General features: G+C 37.4%; 1 protein-coding gene across 10 annotated transcripts in view; it reads left to right on the top strand.

Moving 5' to 3' along the window:
• KTN1 (kinectin 1) overlaps window positions 1-13,794 on the top strand; it is a 134,387-nt gene extending 120,593 nt beyond the window's left edge. For 5 of the 10 annotated variants that reach the window (XM_072629297.1, XM_072629291.1, XM_072629293.1 and 2 more), the window contains 5 exons: window positions 108-191; window positions 6,245-6,328; window positions 7,192-7,284; window positions 11,853-11,973; window positions 13,313-13,794. In XM_072629297.1, the coding sequence (XP_072485398.1) occupies window positions 108-191; window positions 6,245-6,328; window positions 7,192-7,284; window positions 11,853-11,973; window positions 13,313-13,317 (387 nt within the window). In that variant the 3' untranslated portion in view covers window positions 13,318-13,794. Of the gene's footprint in view, window positions 1-107; window positions 192-6,244; window positions 6,386-7,191; window positions 7,285-11,852; window positions 11,974-13,312 lie in introns of those variants that run through there. The other 5 variants (XM_072629292.1, XM_072629294.1, XM_072629298.1 and 2 more) reach the window with 3 other exon arrangements.
• Window positions 13,795-19,979: the final 6,185 nt, after the last annotated feature.

A 19,979-nucleotide genomic window follows, 5' to 3' on the forward strand; every position in this document is an offset into this window, starting at 1 on the left:
GGAAGTTCATGGCTGAGGTTCTGTCTAGGTGGATATCCTAATAACTTAGCAGAAGAAAAATGGAACAACCTGAGGAGATCAATTTTAAACTCTAAACTTCATTTCAGCTGAAAGATCTGTTGACTGAATTGCAGAAAAAACTTGATGATTCATATTCTGAAGCAGTAAGACAGAATGAAGAGCTAGATTTGGTAAGAAGTTTTTTCTCCACTGGGTATAAAATAGGCTCTCAAAATACTTGTTTTGGTATGTGGAGAAACCACCAAAACCTTTTCTTTCTGCTAACATCTTTAGCTTGGCACTTTTTTTCTAAATTATGATTATTTTTGTATTCTGATGGTCCTTAAAATTATCTTCTTTTCTTAGCTCCTAACAATGGCATGTTTGCTTCAAACTCTTTTCATACCTCTTCTATATTTTATAAAGCCTAACTTTCCAGAGACTTTTATTTTTATGTATAAGAGTTATAAATATATAAATACAGAATTGTTGAATTGCAGAGATATTCATAGGATCATAGATTTTTGAACTAAAAGAGACCTTTACTAAATCTTATAGACATAGCTAATTGAGAACAATTTAAATGTGGAGTTTTTGTTGACGTTTTAGCTTGAAAGAAAATTCTTGTAATGTTTATAAAAAGTGCGTTCTATCCTTTTAGAAAAGAACACAACTGCGCATTTTTGCCACAATATCTAGACCCATCTGAGAAGTGGGACTGGAGAAGGCAAACTGTACCACCTTTACGCTGTCAAGTTATCATTGAGAATACAAGTGGTGTATTTGAAGCTAAAATATATACAGACTCAAAGTATTACTAAGTTAGGTTAGTTATTCTGGCTCTTCTGCATCATGAAAATGTGTTACTATATTAAAGTTAAATTTAATTCTAAAATGAATCTAAAATTTATAATTTAGATTGTCTTTAGTTTTGGTAGTAGGGGCAAGTGGGGCTGTCTTAATTCTAAATATTTACTATATTTTTAACAAGCATTTTAGATCCTTCTTACCAGGTTTTACTTTTTGTTCTCCTTAAAAAAGAAACAGAAAACCAAACCAATTTTTTTAAAGATAGGCTATACTTTATTTAGGATTCCTTCATTCAACACTGCTACCATGCCAAAGTAAAACACTTGCTGTCTTCACTCATATATAGTGGTTTTTCCAACCATGCTTTTCTAGTATTGCCACAAGAAGTGCTTGTGCCATTTTCTAGGAACAGTATATCATCACTGATTCATGTTATGCCAGCAAGCTATTCTCTGCTATCTTCACTGAAGAAGAAAGATGTTTGTACTGTGTAATTTAAATACTATAGTTCTATCCATCTCTATCAAAAGGTTACAATGACTGTGTAGTGAATATGAATGCCTGTTGTGTGGGAGATCATGCTATAGGACTATATGAGGAACTAGTTTACTTTAATTACTCTTTTACTCTAAATTTATATATTCAGAAAATAATTCCTTTTATTTTCAATAGAACCTTCCTTGAACTTCCAACCTCTTTGCACTTTCTTTTTTTCAATTATAATATATATTAATATACATTCTTATTATAATGACATGATGTATAATTATATCAGTTTTTATATATATATTTGCTCAAAGCTGGTAACTTAGGGGAAATAAATGGGTACTTACAAATATAGAATAAGCATATTATCAAAAGGTCTCAGTTTTCCCACATTCTCTCCAACATTTGTCATTTACCTTTTCTGTCATATTAGCCAGCCTGATAGGTATGAGGTGTTATCTCAGAGTTGTTTTAATTTGCATTTTTTTAATTAGTAATTTAGATTATTTTTCCATAAGACTATAGATAGTTTATTTTTCCCCTGAGGGATTACAATCAGATTTTTCTGGGTAGGTGATTCTTGGATGTAATCCTAGTTTTTTGCTCTCCAGAATATCATATTCCAAGAACTCTGATCTTTTAATGTAGAAGCTGCTAAATCTTATGGTATCCTGACTGTGACTACACAGTATTTGAATTATTTCTTTCTCACTGTTGGCAATATTTTGTCCTTGACCTGGAAGCCCTGGAATTTGACTGTAATATTCTTGGGCATTTTCATTTTGGGGATCTTTTTCAGGAAGTGATTGGTGAGTTCTCTCAATTTTCTATTTTACTCTTTGGTTTCTAGAGTATCAGAGCAGTTTTCCTTGATAATTTCTTGAAAGATGATCTTAGTTTTCAGGTAGTCCAAAAATTCTTAAGTGGTCTCTCCTGGATCTGTTTTCTAGGTTAGTTGTTTTTCCAGTGAGATGTTTCACATTCTCTTCTATTTTTTTATATTCTTTTGATTTTGTTGTTTCTTGATGTCTTGTGTCCATAAGACATCAAGAAACAACAAAATGGCTCAATTCTAGTTTTTAAGGCATTATTTTCTTCAGTGGGCTTTTTGTACCTCCTCTTCCATTTGGTTAATTCTTTGTTTTCTTCAGTGAATTTTTATATCGCTGTTTCCATATGACCAGTTCTTGTCTTTAAGGAACTGAAGATAATTCAATGGATTTTTGTGCCTTTTTTAACCATTTGGCCCATTTTTTTTTAAGGTGTTACTTCAGTATTTTTTTGTGTTTCCTTTACCAAGCTGTTGACTCTTGGTTCATGATTTTCTTCTATTATTGTCATTTCTTTTCCCAGTTTTTCCTCTACTTTTCTTACTTGATTTTTAAAATTCTTTTTGAGGTCTTCCAGGAATTCTTTTTTGGCCTGAGACCAAGTCTTTGAGATTTTGGATGTAGCCATTTTGACTTTGTTGCCATTCTGAGTTTGTGTTTTGATATTCCCTGTCATCATAGTAGTTTTTATATTGTCAGGTTCTTTTTTGGTTGTTGTTCTTTGCTTATTTTTCCAGCCTATATATTTTTTTTTTTTTAACTTTTAACTCTACCTTAAAATGAGGCTCTGCTCCTAGGGTAGACACTGTCCCAAACTTCAGGCCTGCCTTGCTGCTGGTCTCAGAGCTAGTTTTGGGGGTCTGTAAGTTTTCAGTTCTTCCAAGGTGGTATGATTTAAGGAGAGATGTGTTTACTACTCTCCTGGTCTGGTCTGTGAGTGACCACAAGCTCCCTTTTCCACCCTGGAACTGTGACCAGGGTCCTTGCTCCCTTGCAGCTGCAACCTCTGGTATGCTACTGCTCCTCCTCACCCTGCAACTGAGATCTGGATCTGCATATGATCAATGAAACAAAGTCCTGTGCCTAGGGCCAGCAAAGAGCCCCCTGTAATCTCCTTCTGATCTTTTGTCTGATGTCCAGTCTAATTGCCATGGGCTGCCCAGATCATCTTACCTATCTCCAGGTCTTCGGTGGCCAGCCGGATAAATGAATGAGAGAAGAGACTAACAGAGTCAAACAGAAGTTGTAGGCTTTATTCCAGATCTTAGCTACATGTCAGCATGCAGGGCGAGTTCTTCCTGGGGAGAAAGGAACCCTCCCCCTCTCAGTATGCAGGGCTAGTGCTCCCCACAGGAGCCCCCCCATGGGAGTCCCCTTCTCCCTTCCGAGGAGCAAGGAAAAGGAACCCTCAGGCTTTCCTGTCCTCATTTAAGCTCTCCCAGCCGCATAGTTCTCTCTTGGATACTGTGCATGCTCTTAGCCCCTTAGCTAATTAACAAAAAGGTGTGCTCAGATCACGGACCAATCTCAAGAGTGGGATGCTCTCCCCAGCAAGTTTCCACTGAGAAGAGGTGGAAAAACAAGATAGCTTGTGTCTCAATCCTCAATTCCCAGCTGTTCCCTGGGGGGCCTCATGAGAGCTCCACGGTTTCAAGAAGCCCTCACCTTTATCTGCCCGAGACCATTCACGTGAGAACTGAGCTCACCCCAACAGTCTGACCCCCTTGTCACTTGTGGCCTGAGAACTTTGGAAACCACTGCCACCAATTCAGTTGCTCCCAGAACTTGCTGCTGGCTTGGTGAGGCGTTGCCTGCACTGGGCTGCACTCCACTCTCACCCCAGTTTGATAGACCTTTCCTGCTGATTTAAGTTGTCTTGGACTGGCAAATTGTTTCACCCCCATCCTTTTGTGGGTTCTGTCACTCCAGAATTCATTTTGAGACATTAAAGTTATTTGGTGGGGAATTTGGGAGAGCTCAAATGAGACCCTGCTTTTTCTTTGCCCTCTTGCCCCTCTGTGCACGTTAGCAAGTTGTGTAACATGAGATCTGTAGAATTGCAGTTTTAGTTTGCATGGTTCTTGATAATAACATTTTTTGTCTGCCCCTTTTTTGAACTTAAAGCCAAATGATCTTATGTATAATCACTCTGATTATTATCTTTATGAGCAACACCAACCTAAAATGTACATCCAGAGTTTGTTTGTATGACCATAATAATACGTTTAAATAAAATTATCCTAGATTAGTGGAGCTGAATTAACTTTAAAGGTTAGACCAACTACTACCCAAAGCATGAATGTTATTTATAGTATAACTGATAAGGATTCATTGGTATGTCTTCCACTGAAAAATTTTCCCATTATGGGGACGAGATATGAGTGAAGAACTGGAAAGAATGTATTTAAATTTGAGGACCTCAACCTAGGTTTTAGATCCTACCTTCCAGTGAACTCCTGAAATACCTTTCTTACCTCCCTTTTGAGGCTCCTAAGTAACAAGAGGATGCACTTGAGCTTTTTTTCATATTCAGAGCTTTTTATACAAAATATGAATGAAAGAGGAAGCTTAACTTAGTGGATAGAACACTGGACTTGGAGTCAGGAGGACTTAAACTTCAAATCCTGCCTCTGAGGCGCAGTAGATGTGTGACTAAAACATAAGACAAACTTTTGTCTTTGTGGGTGGAGGAAATTTCCACACTAAGAGTACCCAATACACATAAAATGGATGATGTGTGTGCACATATGTGCAAATGTATAATGGGATTAACATTGATGTTGTGTTCCTTATACAATATTTTTGTGGATTTACTAAGAATAGTAATCAGAGATTACAGGAGAATTTTTTTTAATTAATTTATTTTTAGTTTTTAACATTCACTTCCATAAGTTAAAATTCCTCCTCCTACCTCCCCTGCTCCCTCCCCAAGATGGTATGCAATTCAATATAGGTTCTACACATACATTCTTATTAAACATTTTCTCATTAGTCATGTTGTATAGAAGAATTAGAATGTGTGGGAGGAACCATGAAAAAAAAACTAAACAAAAAAGAGAGCAAATAGTGTGGTTTGATCTGCATTCAGATTCCATATTTCTTTCTGTGCATGGGGATGGCATTTTTCATCATGAGTCTTTTGCAGTTGTTTTAAGTCCTTGCATTGCTGAGAAGGGCTAAGTCTATCAGAAACAGTCCTTGCACACCGTACATAATGTTCTCCTGGTTCTGTTCTTTTCACTCAGCATCAGTTCATATAAGTCTATCCAAGTTTTTCTGAATTCCGTCTGCTCATTGTTTCTTGGAGCACAAAAGTATTTCGTTACATTCCTATACCCCAACTTTTTAGCCATTCCCAAATTGAGGGGTATCCCCTCAATTTCCAGTTCTTGGCCACACAAAAAGAGCTGCTATAAGTATTTTTGTGCCTGTGGGTGAAAGGAGAATATTTTTAAGTGAACCACAAGACTCCTCTGTTGGGATTAAGATTATTTTTAAACTTTATCGAAAACTGACTTCGATCAAGAATTCATACAGTTTAAGAAAATGGTGTAATTTGGACCAGTGTGTATAAGTACTACTTTTATAGTTATCACTACAATGAAGTTTTAAGTAGTAATAGTTTGCATTTTCTCAAGATTTCACCTTACTGGAATGTTTAGATTAGCCCTCTGATTTTTAGTTGAAATATATTCTTATTAATTAATTTTACATTTATTCCATTCTGGTAGTCTTTCTAATTCAAATGAGTCTTTGATAATTAGCCAGATTAGAATGTATTTTCAACATCAGTTATTTTAAATTATCTAAATAGCTTCTTCATCAGTAGTGAATGAAAATATCTTCTTAAGGCATTTTCCTCATTTTGTCCTTTCATTTGCTCTTTTCTATCCTTTCTAAATGCTTTATTCCTTTGACTTTCTTTTCCTGTATTTAGTATTACAGATGGAGCCACATCTGCTTAGCTTTCCTGTACATCTGTCTGGTACAGCATATTCACTAATGTCTTGTTCATAGTGACAGTTAGCGATCACATTCCATTGGCAGTTATTGAGGCACTGGCTTAATCTGAGAAGAATACAAATGAATTTCCTTGTGGTCTTGCTTTATGTTCACAGCTGAAAACACAATTAAATGAAACACTTACAAAACTAAAAATGGAACAAAATGAAAGACAGAAAGTAGCCGGTGACCTGCATAAGGTAACACAGCTCTTTGTATTGAAGGTTAATTTTCATTGATGTTTCAACAAGTTCAAAGTAAGCTCCTCAGTTTTTAATTTTCATTGACTATGCTATTTTAAATCTGTGTTTTATGCTGTGGTTTGTTTTTCAGTGGTTTCTTAAGAACATTTATTTTGCTATCAATTTACTTCAAGTATAGAACTAGAAGGTACATATATGCAGATGGTGTATATCAGCAAAATATTCCTTCCATTCATTATTTCTGTATAGAATTAAATTTCATTTGAATAATTAGTTTGACATGTATTGAAATCTTATTTTTAAGACCAAGTTTCACTTATCTTGGTTTAACAGTTGCTGCTTTACATGTAACAATTACACTGAAATATGCTAATATTAGTTTTCACTAACATTTGAGCTATAGTGGTATTAATGAAATATATTCTTAATTGCCTTTCATAGTTGAGGATAATATTAAGGGTAATCTTTTGCTCTCATTACACTCTGAAATTATTTCATAAGTTTAGTGATTGCCAGGCTGTTTTTTAACATAAGCTTAAGGTCATTGTGTTTAAATCTTTTAAATATCTTAAAACACAAATTTATAAATCTTTTCTTTGATAATTTTGTTTTCTCTGAGCAAACTTAAATAAATGCCTGTGTTGGTATGTTTTCATCAAAGCCACTTGATTCCATTAAGTTGACTTTAAGTTATTGTTGATTTAAATAAAACTAGTTAAAGTTTTTCGGAGGATGTGTCATTGTATCATATGACAGGAATATTTGTCTAGATACTAATTTTATGTCAAGCTCTTACTTTGTCAAAAATGTTATTTGTCCTTTAATAATTGCTGATTTCTGTCTTGTAATATTTTTTATAGGCTCAACAGTCGTTGGATCTTATCCAGTCAAAAATAGCAAAAGGTGCTGGAGACACCAGTATTATTGAAAATAGTGATGTTCCTTCAGAAGTGGTGTGTATTTTCTTCAGGGAACAACTGCATTATAATCTCTATGAATGGTGTTCACTTCAAAAACCCAACTGTGACTGGAAAAAATCCTCTGGAAAAATTCTCTCTTGCCAGCAGTTATTATGTTGAACTCAAATTCACTTTCTTATTAGAAACTAATCCCATCTTTTAAATTTCTTACCCTTGAATTGCAGCTATTGGATAACTTCTGCTTTTGTTATTTTTGTTTCATTTTTTAAAGATTTCTGTAGCACTTCAGTTGAGGGTACTAACTTATAGAAACTGAAATACAGCACTATTCAACCCTTGTCTGGTTGGTAAAGTAGAGAGATAGAAGTATTAGAGAAGGAAGAGAGCAGATTCATACTGGGAGCTACTGTTTTGCCTGTAGTTTTTGTTCCTGTAGTTACCTTAGTTTTGGTTTGATTGGGAGCATGCATTAAATAATATGAAAGACTGCTCTGGTTCTCTCAGTCCCTCTAACCACCTGCATTTTTCATGTGTACCCACTAAAGCTTTTATAGTTGTAAATATCTGGGGAACTACTGATGGATCAGGGTAATACTTTTGGAATAAGGTATAAGTAAATAAAGTGATACAGCTTCAGACCTTCTCATTGTTTCTTTACTAGGATCAGTCAGTACTTTTTATAAACAATTGTTCTTTACATCACAATGTCTCCATTCAAATGAAGTTGTAAAATATTGTAATGAAGCAGTTTTTAATGTCTAGTTAAATAATTAAAATAGTATTCTATCTTTTGGTTGTCTTATCCTGAAGACATTGACACCCAAATCTATTGTGGTGAGCAAAGAGCAAATTAATGAATAAGAGTTCAGTTTATATTGTGAAGGGCCATGTGGTGTGTGTGGTGAAAAGAACACTGGAATTTTGTCATTGGGAGACCTGTATTCTAATCTTAGTTCTGCCACTGAAGAGCTGTGTGAATGTGGGCAAGTAACCCCTGGGTTTAGGTTTCTCTTATTTACAAAATGAAGATCTTTGGACTTAATAATCTGTCCTTTTTTAAAAAAAAAATAAATATATTGGAAGCTTCATGAACATGTAAGTTTATGTTAAGACATTTGGCCATTTTGATTTAAAAGTTGGTTTGCAGCTTTAAAAAATATAAACAAATATGACTGATAAGACTAAGGAAAAAGGAACTATTTTCTTTGTGGTTTAAATGGAAAATCTGAAAAGAATTAATCCAAAGTAATGGGCTTGCCAAAGAGTTGTTTTTTTTTTTAATGTCCATTATAATATAGTCAGATGAAGTCTGAAAATCCCCTTATTCCCAGCTGGCATTCTTTGGTGTGATTTTTGGAAGGGATTTTGACTTTTCCCTTTAATGTCTAGGCTACTATTTGTATCTAGTAGATGCTTAATAAATTGTTGAATGAATAGGTGATTTGTATTGGTGGTAGTTTGTCGATCTTGGTTTTGGACAGTCTGATTTGATTATGACTCAAATGCATTTCCTAGAATGCTATGTCATCAGTACAGTACATAATATAATGATCATCTTGGCCCCACAGAGCATCTGTGATTTTGATACTTGGGTTTAAATGTATTTAAATGAAGTAGATGAATTTAATAAGTTTCTTCTGTGCAAAATGAAAATATACTAGGATATTTGCTGACTTGGTTAATAGAGAAATGATAAAGCTCAATTACAAGTTTGAGTAGTTTTAAGATGTTCCTCAGAGTGGGTAGGTTGTTTATTTTATGGATAGATCATCATACTTTAAAAGTTTTATCCTTTCTAAAGATCAAATCTGAAACTTTTTGGTGGGAAATCCAAATGTTGTTCTTCTTGTTTCACTTCTCCGCTACCAAAAATATGCTGCTTTCCTTCATTTTTAGATGCACTAGAAATGCAGCAGCATTATAGCAGCTTGTTTTCTGCCTTTAAGCAACATTTCTTTTGGATATGATGAGATATGATATGATGAGAATTTGGGAAGTAATTGCAAGAGAATTGATTTAATGTGTTGAGCTTATTTTTCAACTCTTAATAGTACTGTAACTCGAATTTTAAATAAACACAAGACAGATCTGAAAGCTGGAGTGCCTGGGGGTGGGGTGTGGGTGCCAGTTACAGGAACTCCAAGACTGTAATTCCCCATGTGGGCCTTCTGGAGAAGAATTCACAGACTTAAGCATTATTGAGGTCAAGGTAAAGATTTATTATGCTTTTCAGCAGGCAAGAGGATCCTGCAACCTTAGAGGGGTACAGGTAAAGTTTATATAGGGTATTCTATAGTAAAATGTGTGCCAAATAGGTTATCCAGGTGATTCAGGGCAGAATTAGGGAGTGGTTAAGGAGTGGTTAGTTTTTAAAGGAACATGCACTTTTGGTATCTACTGTGCAGGTATTTTACCCAGAGTTCATTGGGAAATAGCCCAAGGGGAGGCTACATGGAGGTGTGATTTTAGTACTGAAACATAACTAGGTCAGCTAAAGGTCAGGGTTAACTAAGAAATCCCAGGCTGCTCTCATCAGTGTCCTGTTAGACAAGATAAATGTAAGGGAGTATATGTGTGTCTAAGTCTAGGATACATAGGATTGGTCAGGGAGTAATAAATATCGTTATGACCCAGTACACAACCGGTTCAGCCAGTACAGACTAATAAGTTCTGTAGATGCAGCTGGCTGCTGTATCAGGAAGGGAGATAATGATTGTTGCTGGGGCAGGCTGTCCTTGGGCTGGGGAGAAACTGCCTGGGATAGTGTTTTGAGGCTAGGGAGAAATGTGATTTTAGAATTGGGGCCCAAGCACCTCAACACTGTTGCAGAGGGAAAGAAGATGGTAAGAACCATGTCTTTATTCCCAGGAAATTTCAAATGTGTAACACGGGCTCTAAGAAATCCTTCTTCTTTTCTCCCCTTCTCCTTTTGGCTGTGGAATGATATAGTAATATTATCTTTTCTCTAGTGAATATGTTACCTAGGCAATAAATTTTGTCCATATATCCTTAGACATTCTATTACCTATTTTAAACTTGTCCTTCATTTAAAAGAACACAAAATAGACTGAAGAACTTTTGAAATATAGTAAGTGAGAGGAAGTGTGATGTCAAGTTACATGCCAACCTTGGAATCAGGAAGACCTGGGTTCAGGTCATATCTCTGATCCATGTGGCAAGTTGCTTAAACTCTCAGTGCCCTGGTAAACTTTAAGGCTCTTGAGTTGTAGAACATTTGCAGATCTTCATTGGTAGAGGGAGTTTTATCACTTAAAATTCCCTACATTGATTAAAAATTACCAGTATGGAATTTAAAAAAAAATTAATAAATAGTTTTATGGTTAGAATGAACCAACCTACACTTTCATAGTTTCTCCCGTCTTCATCTCCCATCTCCCATTATTTTAAATCCTGAAACATTTTTCTGTCCCTTCTTTGCAATACTCTGCTTCTGGTGTATACTTAACCCTGGTGGCAAAATGCCCCCAAAAGTAGCCTGTCTGCTCCTTTAGATCATTCTGGGTCTTACTTTGTCTGTTTTTAAAGTGGAACTGCATTGAGAGAGGCATAGATGGTAGAAGTGATGCACTGTACTCCGCTCTGGTGGGACACTTTTGGAGTATGTGTTCAGTTCTGAATACTACAGTTTGAAAAGAGCTTAGATAAGTTAGAGGCCCACTGGAAGAGGGTAACCAGAATATGAAGGGCCTTGTATCCTTGTCACAGAAGGATTGGTTGGAGGAAGATTTAATCTGGGGAAGATGAGATAGAGACATGAAAGCTGTGTTAAGGTATTTGAAGGGCTGTCCCATGCAAGTATTGTTTGTCCTGTTTAGCCACAGAAAGCAAAATCAGAAGCAATAGGTAGATTTCATGTCCGGAAAAATGTCCTCTAACAAATAGAGCTTTCTTTTAGTGAAAAGGCAGCCTAAAGAGGTGATAGGTTCCCCTCTCAATCTAGGTCTCGAAGCAGAGGCTGAATGACCGCTTGTTAAGAGCAAGAATTCCTCTCTAATACAAATTGCGTTGGGCAGCTAAGAGGCAGTGGAGAGAATGCCAGGCCTGGAGTTGGGAAGACTCCTGAGGTTCAAATTTGGCCTCAGGCACTTGTTAGCTGTGGGACCCTGGGCAAGTCAGTTTTTTCATCAGTAAAATGAACTGGAGAAGGAAATGGCAAACCACTCCAATGTCTTTGCCAAGAACACCCCTAAAGGGGTCACAAGTGAAGTACATGGTAAATTTCAAATGATACGATATTGTGTACAAAAATGAAGCTGTTGACTCACTGCTTAAAAAGTAAATCAAAGCACAGGCCCTACTATTCATAGAAATTGATTTTACTTGCTTCTTCTTTGCTTTGATCAAACTTTTATGTTGTGCATTAGTGATACAGGTTTCTATGCCTGTCTGCCTTATCACCATCCTTTGAAACATAACTATTGCATTTTCCATGCATGTGATTCTCATGATTTTTTTTTTAAGCTTACTCATAATATCTTAAAGATAAAATTGATATAAATTATTTCTGGGTAGTTTGAAAATTATTTTGCTTCCAATTATATATAAAGTTTTTTTTTTTGCCTTTGAATCTTTTGTTTTAGGAGTCTTCTGAGAAAGAGACAATATCAGTAAGTCTGAACCAGACTGTAACACAGTTACAACAGCTACTCCAGGCAGTAAACCAACAGCTCACAAAGGAAGAGGAAAACTTTCAGGTAGTAGGTAAGGAATGAATAAAGAATGCTGCACAGTTTATTGGTAGGTGCTGCATGACAGTTATTTAATATAAGTAAGCATCCCTTAAAATCAGACAGGATTTATTGCAGCAGAACTTTTAACTATTCAACTTGGTGTCATCAAAAAGTATGATTATGGGATATGATGACTTTCAGTTCTCTGAGGGAAATAATCCTATGAACATATTTCTTTCCCTTTAGTATTGGCTGAGGCCTTATGGCTTGACAAAAAGACACCTGGAATTTTAGTTACAACTTAACTTTGTATGGCTATAATTCTGTCTACTTTGAGCTAAGTTTGCCTTTTTTTAAAAAAGGTTTTATTAATTGCTGTGATTGCTAAAGCTTTGCAGTGTTTCTGTTAGTGTATTCTAATCTTGATGTTTGGCAATGCCGTGTGATTCTAAAATAACATTAGGGAATTATGCTGTGCTGGTGACATAAGATACTTGGTAGAGTTTTGTAGTTATTTAACCTTGATTTAAAAAAAATTAAAGATTGGTGTGAATATCATCACTTGGAAATTTAACTAAATATTTAACACTTTTAGCTTTCTATAGGATACTCCTAAGAGAACTATTTCTCTTTGACTTTTGAAAATAGATGCTTTTAGTTAAAGTTAAACCTACTATTGTTAAATGTGTAGTGGTATGATATTTTCTTAAATTACTGCTATGCCTTGGTAAGTTGATTTGTTTTGGTATTTTTGGAGAGGTATATATTCTTTTTAGCCTGAAGGATTCAATTAACTATAGGTAAAATTAATAATCTCCAAGTGAGCTCTTTGCACCAAGTTTTCTGTACATTTTTGTGTAGTAGGCTTTTAGGATGGTCTTCCTGAGACCCTGAAAGGTATGTGCATTCCAGAAAGACTATGACATCTGTGGTCTGCTGGTCATAAATCTTCTATATTGTAGATGAATCTGAGCCTGTTAGAGAGCCAGGTACCCATAATTCTTTAAATACGGGTACCAGTGCCAAGATCTACTCTGTCATTAGGGAGGATCATTCTGTCTCACTTTTAAAGAATGACCTACCTTTGTCTGGCCTACCTTAAAATTCCCGTTTTTGAAATTGAATAGTTAGCCATGTTAAAAACCTAAAGATTCAGTATAAGATTTCCCCTTTTTTATGTTTATTTGTTTTTGTTTATTGTTGTTAAGTTTATGATAATATTTTTAAAACTTCAAAGATAGACTTAATATTATTTCAAACATAGTTAAAATACTCATTACTATACCCAGGTAAGCTGTGAACATTGTGTTTTGTTGTGTTTGTCCTTCGTTTTCTTTGTTTTGAATGGATATATTTCCTTTCTTTTGCAGAGTGATGTCACTGGGAAACTTAAACTGTTCATTTGAGGATAGCAGAAGGCATTGTATTATATTTTGCCAAATTAAAGCCTTATTTATGTTTTCACCCTTTCTACTTTGTCAGAAACACTGAACAGAGTTTCGTCTTTTCTAATCCTTGTTAGACTACTGATTTAAAGAGAGAAATAAAAGCCTCAACTCTGTAAACACCTCCAGAGTTTAGTTTTATAATAAAAACTGTTTGGATAATTAGACCTTTACATTCCTGAAGATGAACATGTAATCTTTTATCTTATTTTGCTCAATAAAGTTTCAAAAGATTACAAAGCTCCAAAGCACTAACATTTTAATACTGATGTTGTACACTGTTTTACTTAACATTTTGGGGAGTAGCAGCCTCTGACTTCAACCTCAAGTAAACACTTTTTTGTTGTTGCTCATGTTATCAGTTTTTGTACTGGTGTCAGCAAATAAAGGGATGCTTATTATTCAAACATGACTTCTATTATTTTGTTCAAATAATTTCATCTTTTTTTAACCCTTACAATGTATATCTTCACCTTTTGTATATCTTTGCCCTCTGAAGGGCTAAATTATTTGTTGAAGTAATCACTCAGTTAAAGAGAGAGCTACCAAGTTTATTATTACTGCTTTCCCTTGTATCACACTGCTCCCTTCTTCCATATCCTGCTTTCCTCTTCCATCCAAAAAATTATGTCATGTAGGGCTACTCCAGTTTTTACTCATCTGCTCTTTAAAGTGGCTTTCTTGCCTACGCTCCCTTTTAGGGATAGCACTGTTAATGTGTAGTGCCTCATTTCCACTGGCTAGCCAAACCTAATTATTAGGGAGAGGAAGAGACTGAATGAATGAAAGAGCATTTGATAAGTGTTTTCTAAGTGCAAAGCACTGTACTAAGTTCTGGGGATGCATAGAAAAACACAACAGTCCCCATTTTCAAGGAGCTCATATTTCATTGAGGATCAACATGTACAGGTGGTTTTAGCTACAAATCTAAAGGAAAAGCCAGGGGTCCTTAGAATGTAGTGGCAATGCAGAAGGTAAAGTGTTTTTAATGGCATTTCCGTAGATAAACACCATATCTGTTTCTGATGTCAAACCATTTGACCATATCAAGGATACTGGCAAGAACTTTCTCTTCTGAGTCTTTAGTAGCTAAGGAGGCAAGACTATAGCATCTGCAGAAACAGTTGTCAGTTTGCAGCTTCACAAGGGATCTTTCCCTCTGTCTTGGCTATGGCAGTTGAGATGGAAGCAGGGCCAGTGGTCTAGGGGGACACTGGTATTCCCAGGGCTCTTGAGTTCTAGATCCAGAACTGTCTTCACTAGGGTCTGAGAGGAGACAGTGGTTGAGGGTGGTGACAGTAGTTTGACCTGCCTGCTGCTTCAGGTAGGCTGGCTTACTTGACTTACTTGGAATATGAGGGAAGGGGAACATACCACATTTAACTTAGGTTAGATTAACTTTCATTTTAGTCAAAATAGTGGAACCCAATCAATGGATCTGGGATTGCATACAACCCCAACTACCCCTCTGCTCCCACCTCTCCATCTCCAGTGACTAGAAGGAGTGTACACTGCATTATCAGATGCTACAAAACAACTTTTCACAGGGGTTTGGGGTGAGTGTAGAAGAATATTTGTTCCCCAGGGAATGGGGGAGCTTGAGCAACAAGACATTTTATCTGATTATCACCATCTCACAACTCAAATAGGAATTATATAGAAGAGATAAAGCAATTTCAGCTATTTCCATAGTTTAGGACATCATAACAGCAGGAATCCTGGCATACACAAGAGGGCCTGCTATACAGGTTCTTAGATATGCTTTTCTAAAAGTTAAGCAACTTTTGAGGGGTCAACAGTCTAATCTAGCACATATATCATTCACTTAGTTCAGGGGAAAAAGTCAGCACCCTAAACTTCAGAGAAAATACTGAGAAATAAAAATCGACAGGGCTTCCAACTGCCTGACCACAAGTAATATATACACCATATATATATATACGTATATACATATATACACACACATGCACATACATACACACATATATCACATACATAAGTAATACATCACCGATCAACAGACAGATCCAACTGTCTGACCATTACATACATACGTGGTTACCAGACAGAGAAGCACCAACATACGGATTTTCAAAGCTGGGGGCTCCTTAGTGACTACCCAGAGTCTGATCTGGCCAAACAAACACTTACAGTGAGTAAGCCCCAAAACAAAACCTCACCTCAGAGTATGTATACACTTTTCAGAGCTAGAGGGCATCACAACCCTTGAGAACCAGTGCCTCGTTAGAAATTAACAAAAGGTGTGGGCCTTCCAACAAACAAATGTCCCCAAATCAAACTAATCTTAACAGGGCAAGCCTATTAATGGGTGGGGAAGATCTATAATTAACATAATTAACATTACATTCTGGCTTGGAATCCCTATTGTGACCTGGGTAATAAGTACCCCAGCTTCTCATAGAATTGGACATGCACAGGAGGCTAAAATAATTAAATGGAAATGATATATTCAAAGTAGATCTGAAACAGGCAAAAGTGGAGTTTCTGCTTTACATGAATCTATAACAAATATAAATACTGAGAAAAAGGATACACCCCACCCCGAACCAAAGCCACAGTTTGTATAGTCCTTGGTAAAATAGAATGAGGGATAATGGATTGACTGAAGAGCAAAAGAGACATACATAGTTTACGGATAGGACAGCAAAATATTTGGGTGTCAAAAAACACTGGAAAGTGGTAGCCTCTAACCTGTGTGCTAGGTGGACTTTACTTCAGAAAGTACTGGGATAGGTGGAAGTAGTCAATATGCTGAACTTATGGCAGTACACCAAGTTACCAAAACAGAATAAGGAGAATAGTGTCATATATTCACTGATTCATGGGTGGTAGCTTATGGGTTAGCAATATGGATGCCCATGTGGAAAAATAAAAATTGGGAAATTCTTGGCAAACAAGTCTGGAGCAAAGAATTATGGGAAGATATATGGGACATGTCTTTGGGATTTGGCTTAAGGAGGGAATAACACACTCCACTGGATATGGAAATCTATTTTACCCTGCAGGAAGGCAAGGGGTAAGGGCATAGGAGGGGGAAGATAACAGAAGGGACAACAAATTGGGGAAAGGGTTAATCAGAAGCAAACACTATTATGGGAGGACAAGTCAAGGGATAGAATGGAATAAATGAAGGGCAGGATAGGACAGAGGGAAATGTGGTTAGTCTTTTACAACATAACTATTATGGAAGTGCTTTGCAGTGTTACACATGTATGACCTATATTGAATTTGCTTGTTTTCTCAATAAGGGTGGGTGGGAAGGGAGGGAGAGAATATGGAACTCAAAGCGTTAAGAATGAATGTTAAAAATTGTTTTAGCATGCAACTGGAAATTAAGCTATACAGGCAATGGAGTATGGAAATCTATTTTGCCCTACAGGAAAATAGAGGGGAAAGGGGATGGGAGAAGGGTGGGTAATAGAAGGGAGGACAGACTGGAGGAAAGGGTGGATGGGGTGCATGATGGCTTGCACTCTGGAAAAGACACACCTGGCAAGGAGGTTAGGCAAACACGGACCGAACAGGCACAAAAAGAGTGTAAAGAAAAGACAATTTCCCTGGCATAAAAGACAATTTCTCTGGAGAGAATTAAAGATGACTATAGCAAGGCCAAAACATGAAAAGGCATTTTTGATAGGGGAATTTTTTTTCTGTCAGATGTCCCCTTTCTTTCCAAATTGCTCCATGGGAATGTAGAACATGGAAAACATATTTTGAATAAATAAAAACATCAACTGGCCTGGGGTTAGGTGCTAAGGAATGGGTTAAGATTTTCAAAGGTTGTCCTCTCCTTTCATCAACATACAGAGTGAAAGGTTTTTCTAGATTAGGTTTAGTTTTCAAAGTCTCAAATATTTTAGCCTGATTTGGGTCCCACTCTACAGGAAATGAGTCAGGACCTTGAGTAGCAATTAATGGTTGCAGTGCTTCCCAAGCCTTGGGTTTAATTAGAAATTGACTGCCATGGGGGAACACTTTAGGGTCTGGGATGCAAACAGCAGCTGGGGTGGCAGAAGTAGCTAGCCTAGGAATTCTTGGATCCCAAACAATTGATCTATCTCCCACTCTTTCAAGTGAACATGGGGAGATCTGGTGAACAGAGGGAAAAGGGAGATGGGAAGTTTAACTTGACAAAATTGACTACTCAATTTCACCATCAGGTCCTTTCCCAACAAGGGGGCAGGGCAAGAGGAGATCATAAGGAAGCAGTGTTTAAACTACATATCCTCAAATAGACAGGGGAGGGAGTATGTCTGAAGACATCCCTTAATTTCCCCATCAATGCCCAGAGTAACTGGTTAAAACAGAGAACTTAGCCATGTTAAAGTGGATAACCTTATCTTCAGCCTCAGTTTTTGCCCAGGGGTTGGTTTGAAAGTTGGAGAAAGTGAGAGGGCTGCCAAGCCCCAGGTTTCCCTGTCACTCCAAGTCTTGAGAAGACTGAAGGGGAGGGCACTGGGAGGTGGTTCCACCAGTTTTCCAACCTTGGGGATAATCCTTCCTCCAATGTCCCTTCTGGTCACATGGGCTCAGTTCCACAGGCATTGGTTTCTGGAGCTCCCTCTGGGGGGGTGTGTGCCCTGGAGGGGTATCCTTGGACAGTGAGCCTCCTTGTGGCATCAAAAGCAGGTTTCCCCACTGCCCAAGTAGCCAGGCTTGTTCCAAGGGGTGCTCCCTGGGTCTTTTCCTCGCCATGATAATAGCCAAGAATTTAGCATCTTCTCTGTCTCTAGCTCTTTCCCTTAGTTCTTTTTCCTCTGCTACAACTAGGTCTCCATTGTTAAAGACTCCAAATGCCATCTCCAATAATTAGACCTGAGGTGTTTGGGGTCCCATTGCCAATTTCTGCAGTTTCCTCCTAATATCTACAGCAGACTGATTAATAAAATGCATGCTAAGAATTGTTGCCCCTTGTACAGAGTCAGGATCCAAATCTGTATACTTTTTAATAACTTCTACTAGCCAGTCTTGAAAAAGGGCAGAGTTTTCCTTTTCTCCCTGAGTAATTTCTCTAATTTTTTGAAAGTTTACTTGCTTTTGAAATGCAATTCTCAGGCTTTCTAGCAGGCAGATCATCATATGATCTCACTTTCCCCTATCCTTGCTCTCCTGATAATCCCATTCTGGGTCACTAGTGGGAACAGCAGCTGTCCCAGGAGGATACCTTGTAGGGTCATCACTAGCCAAACGATTCCCAAACTTTTGGTTGGGCTTCTTCCCAGATTCTCCTCTTCTCCTCAAGGATACAACAGGTGGAGAAGACGTGCAAATCACCCCAAGAAAGTTCAAATTGTAGGGATATGTCTCTAAAACCCTCAGTTCCCAGTCAGGGAAGCATATGTTGAGGTCTGGGAACCATATGAGTTTTGGGGTGCTCAGGACCCCAAAATACTGACACACCAGGTCCTGCCAAATGAATTTGACTCAAGACGTCTAGCCAAAGTAAAACAAAGTTTATTAAAGGTTCACTGTATTGGGTTGACTCTTAAGGAGCCTCAGCATTTGTGACGCTTGTATTGACAAGTGGGCCAGATAGAATCTCAACTACACAGAGTCAGAACTGGATTGAATCTGAGCCAGGATTGGGTTTTACTGATAGAATAAAATTGGGAGCTAAAGTATGAGTAAAATGGAAGCCAGACAATGTTCCAAAGACTGTGGAAATTAAAGCACATGGGAAAGATAATATCATAGCTGTTGTTTATTAAGGAAAAGATGATTACCAGACTGTATCCTTAACTCATATATCCTACCATGAATGAGGTTATGATAGTGGGTTTCTGGACTCCAGAAGCACGGCTGACCCCATATCTACCCTGCTTCTGGTTATTGTCTCCTGGTTTCTTTTTGGCTTTTAGTATGTTAAATTTGTTTGCTAGATTTGTTTCCTGAAGGCTGAATACTCTTCACCTGTAGATACCTGATTGCTTAAGCCAGCTGTCACCCCCTGTCCAAGACTGTGATATGTCATCTGTGGACCTGGCATCAACCAAGCTCCAGATGCCAGGTAAAGAACTGACCTCTTAAATGGGACCTCTTGGGCAGCGACAATTCTACATCAATATCAGCAGGAAGGAGCTATAGAAGAAGAGACCTTCCCCCCTTATCCCAAGATCTTAGGCTCCATTCATTTGAGGGGGAATGATGGGGTATTTGTGCTTAGGCCCCACCCTAAGATATTGTTTTATGTGCTCATTTTGTGTGATCCCTGTTATTGTAAAGTTCTATGGACACCATTTGCCTAAGGTACTGTTTTATATACTTATTTTCTGTTATCCCTGCTACAATTGTGTTGATATCTATTGCCCCATTGACCCATGTAATGAATATGAAAGATCTTGGGGCCGAATGTAATGGTAATTTAAATGGGAAGACCTTCCCCATTCATTAATAGCCCCACGTAACCTGCTTAAATCACCTGGAAGCCTAAGTCACATGCAGTGGGAGGAGCTTTCTGAACAGGTGGAACAGGAAGGGTGGAGCAGAACCAGGAGGAAGTTAGAGTGGTTGGGGGTGGAAGAGAGAAGATGAAGGCTGACAGGCACAGCAAGGCTTGTAAGTGTTTGCTTGT

The sequence above is a fragment of the Notamacropus eugenii genome, chromosome 1, assembly GCF_028372415.1.
Source record: "Notamacropus eugenii isolate mMacEug1 chromosome 1, mMacEug1.pri_v2, whole genome shotgun sequence".
Lineage (NCBI taxonomy): Eukaryota > Metazoa > Chordata > Mammalia > Diprotodontia > Macropodidae > Notamacropus > Notamacropus eugenii.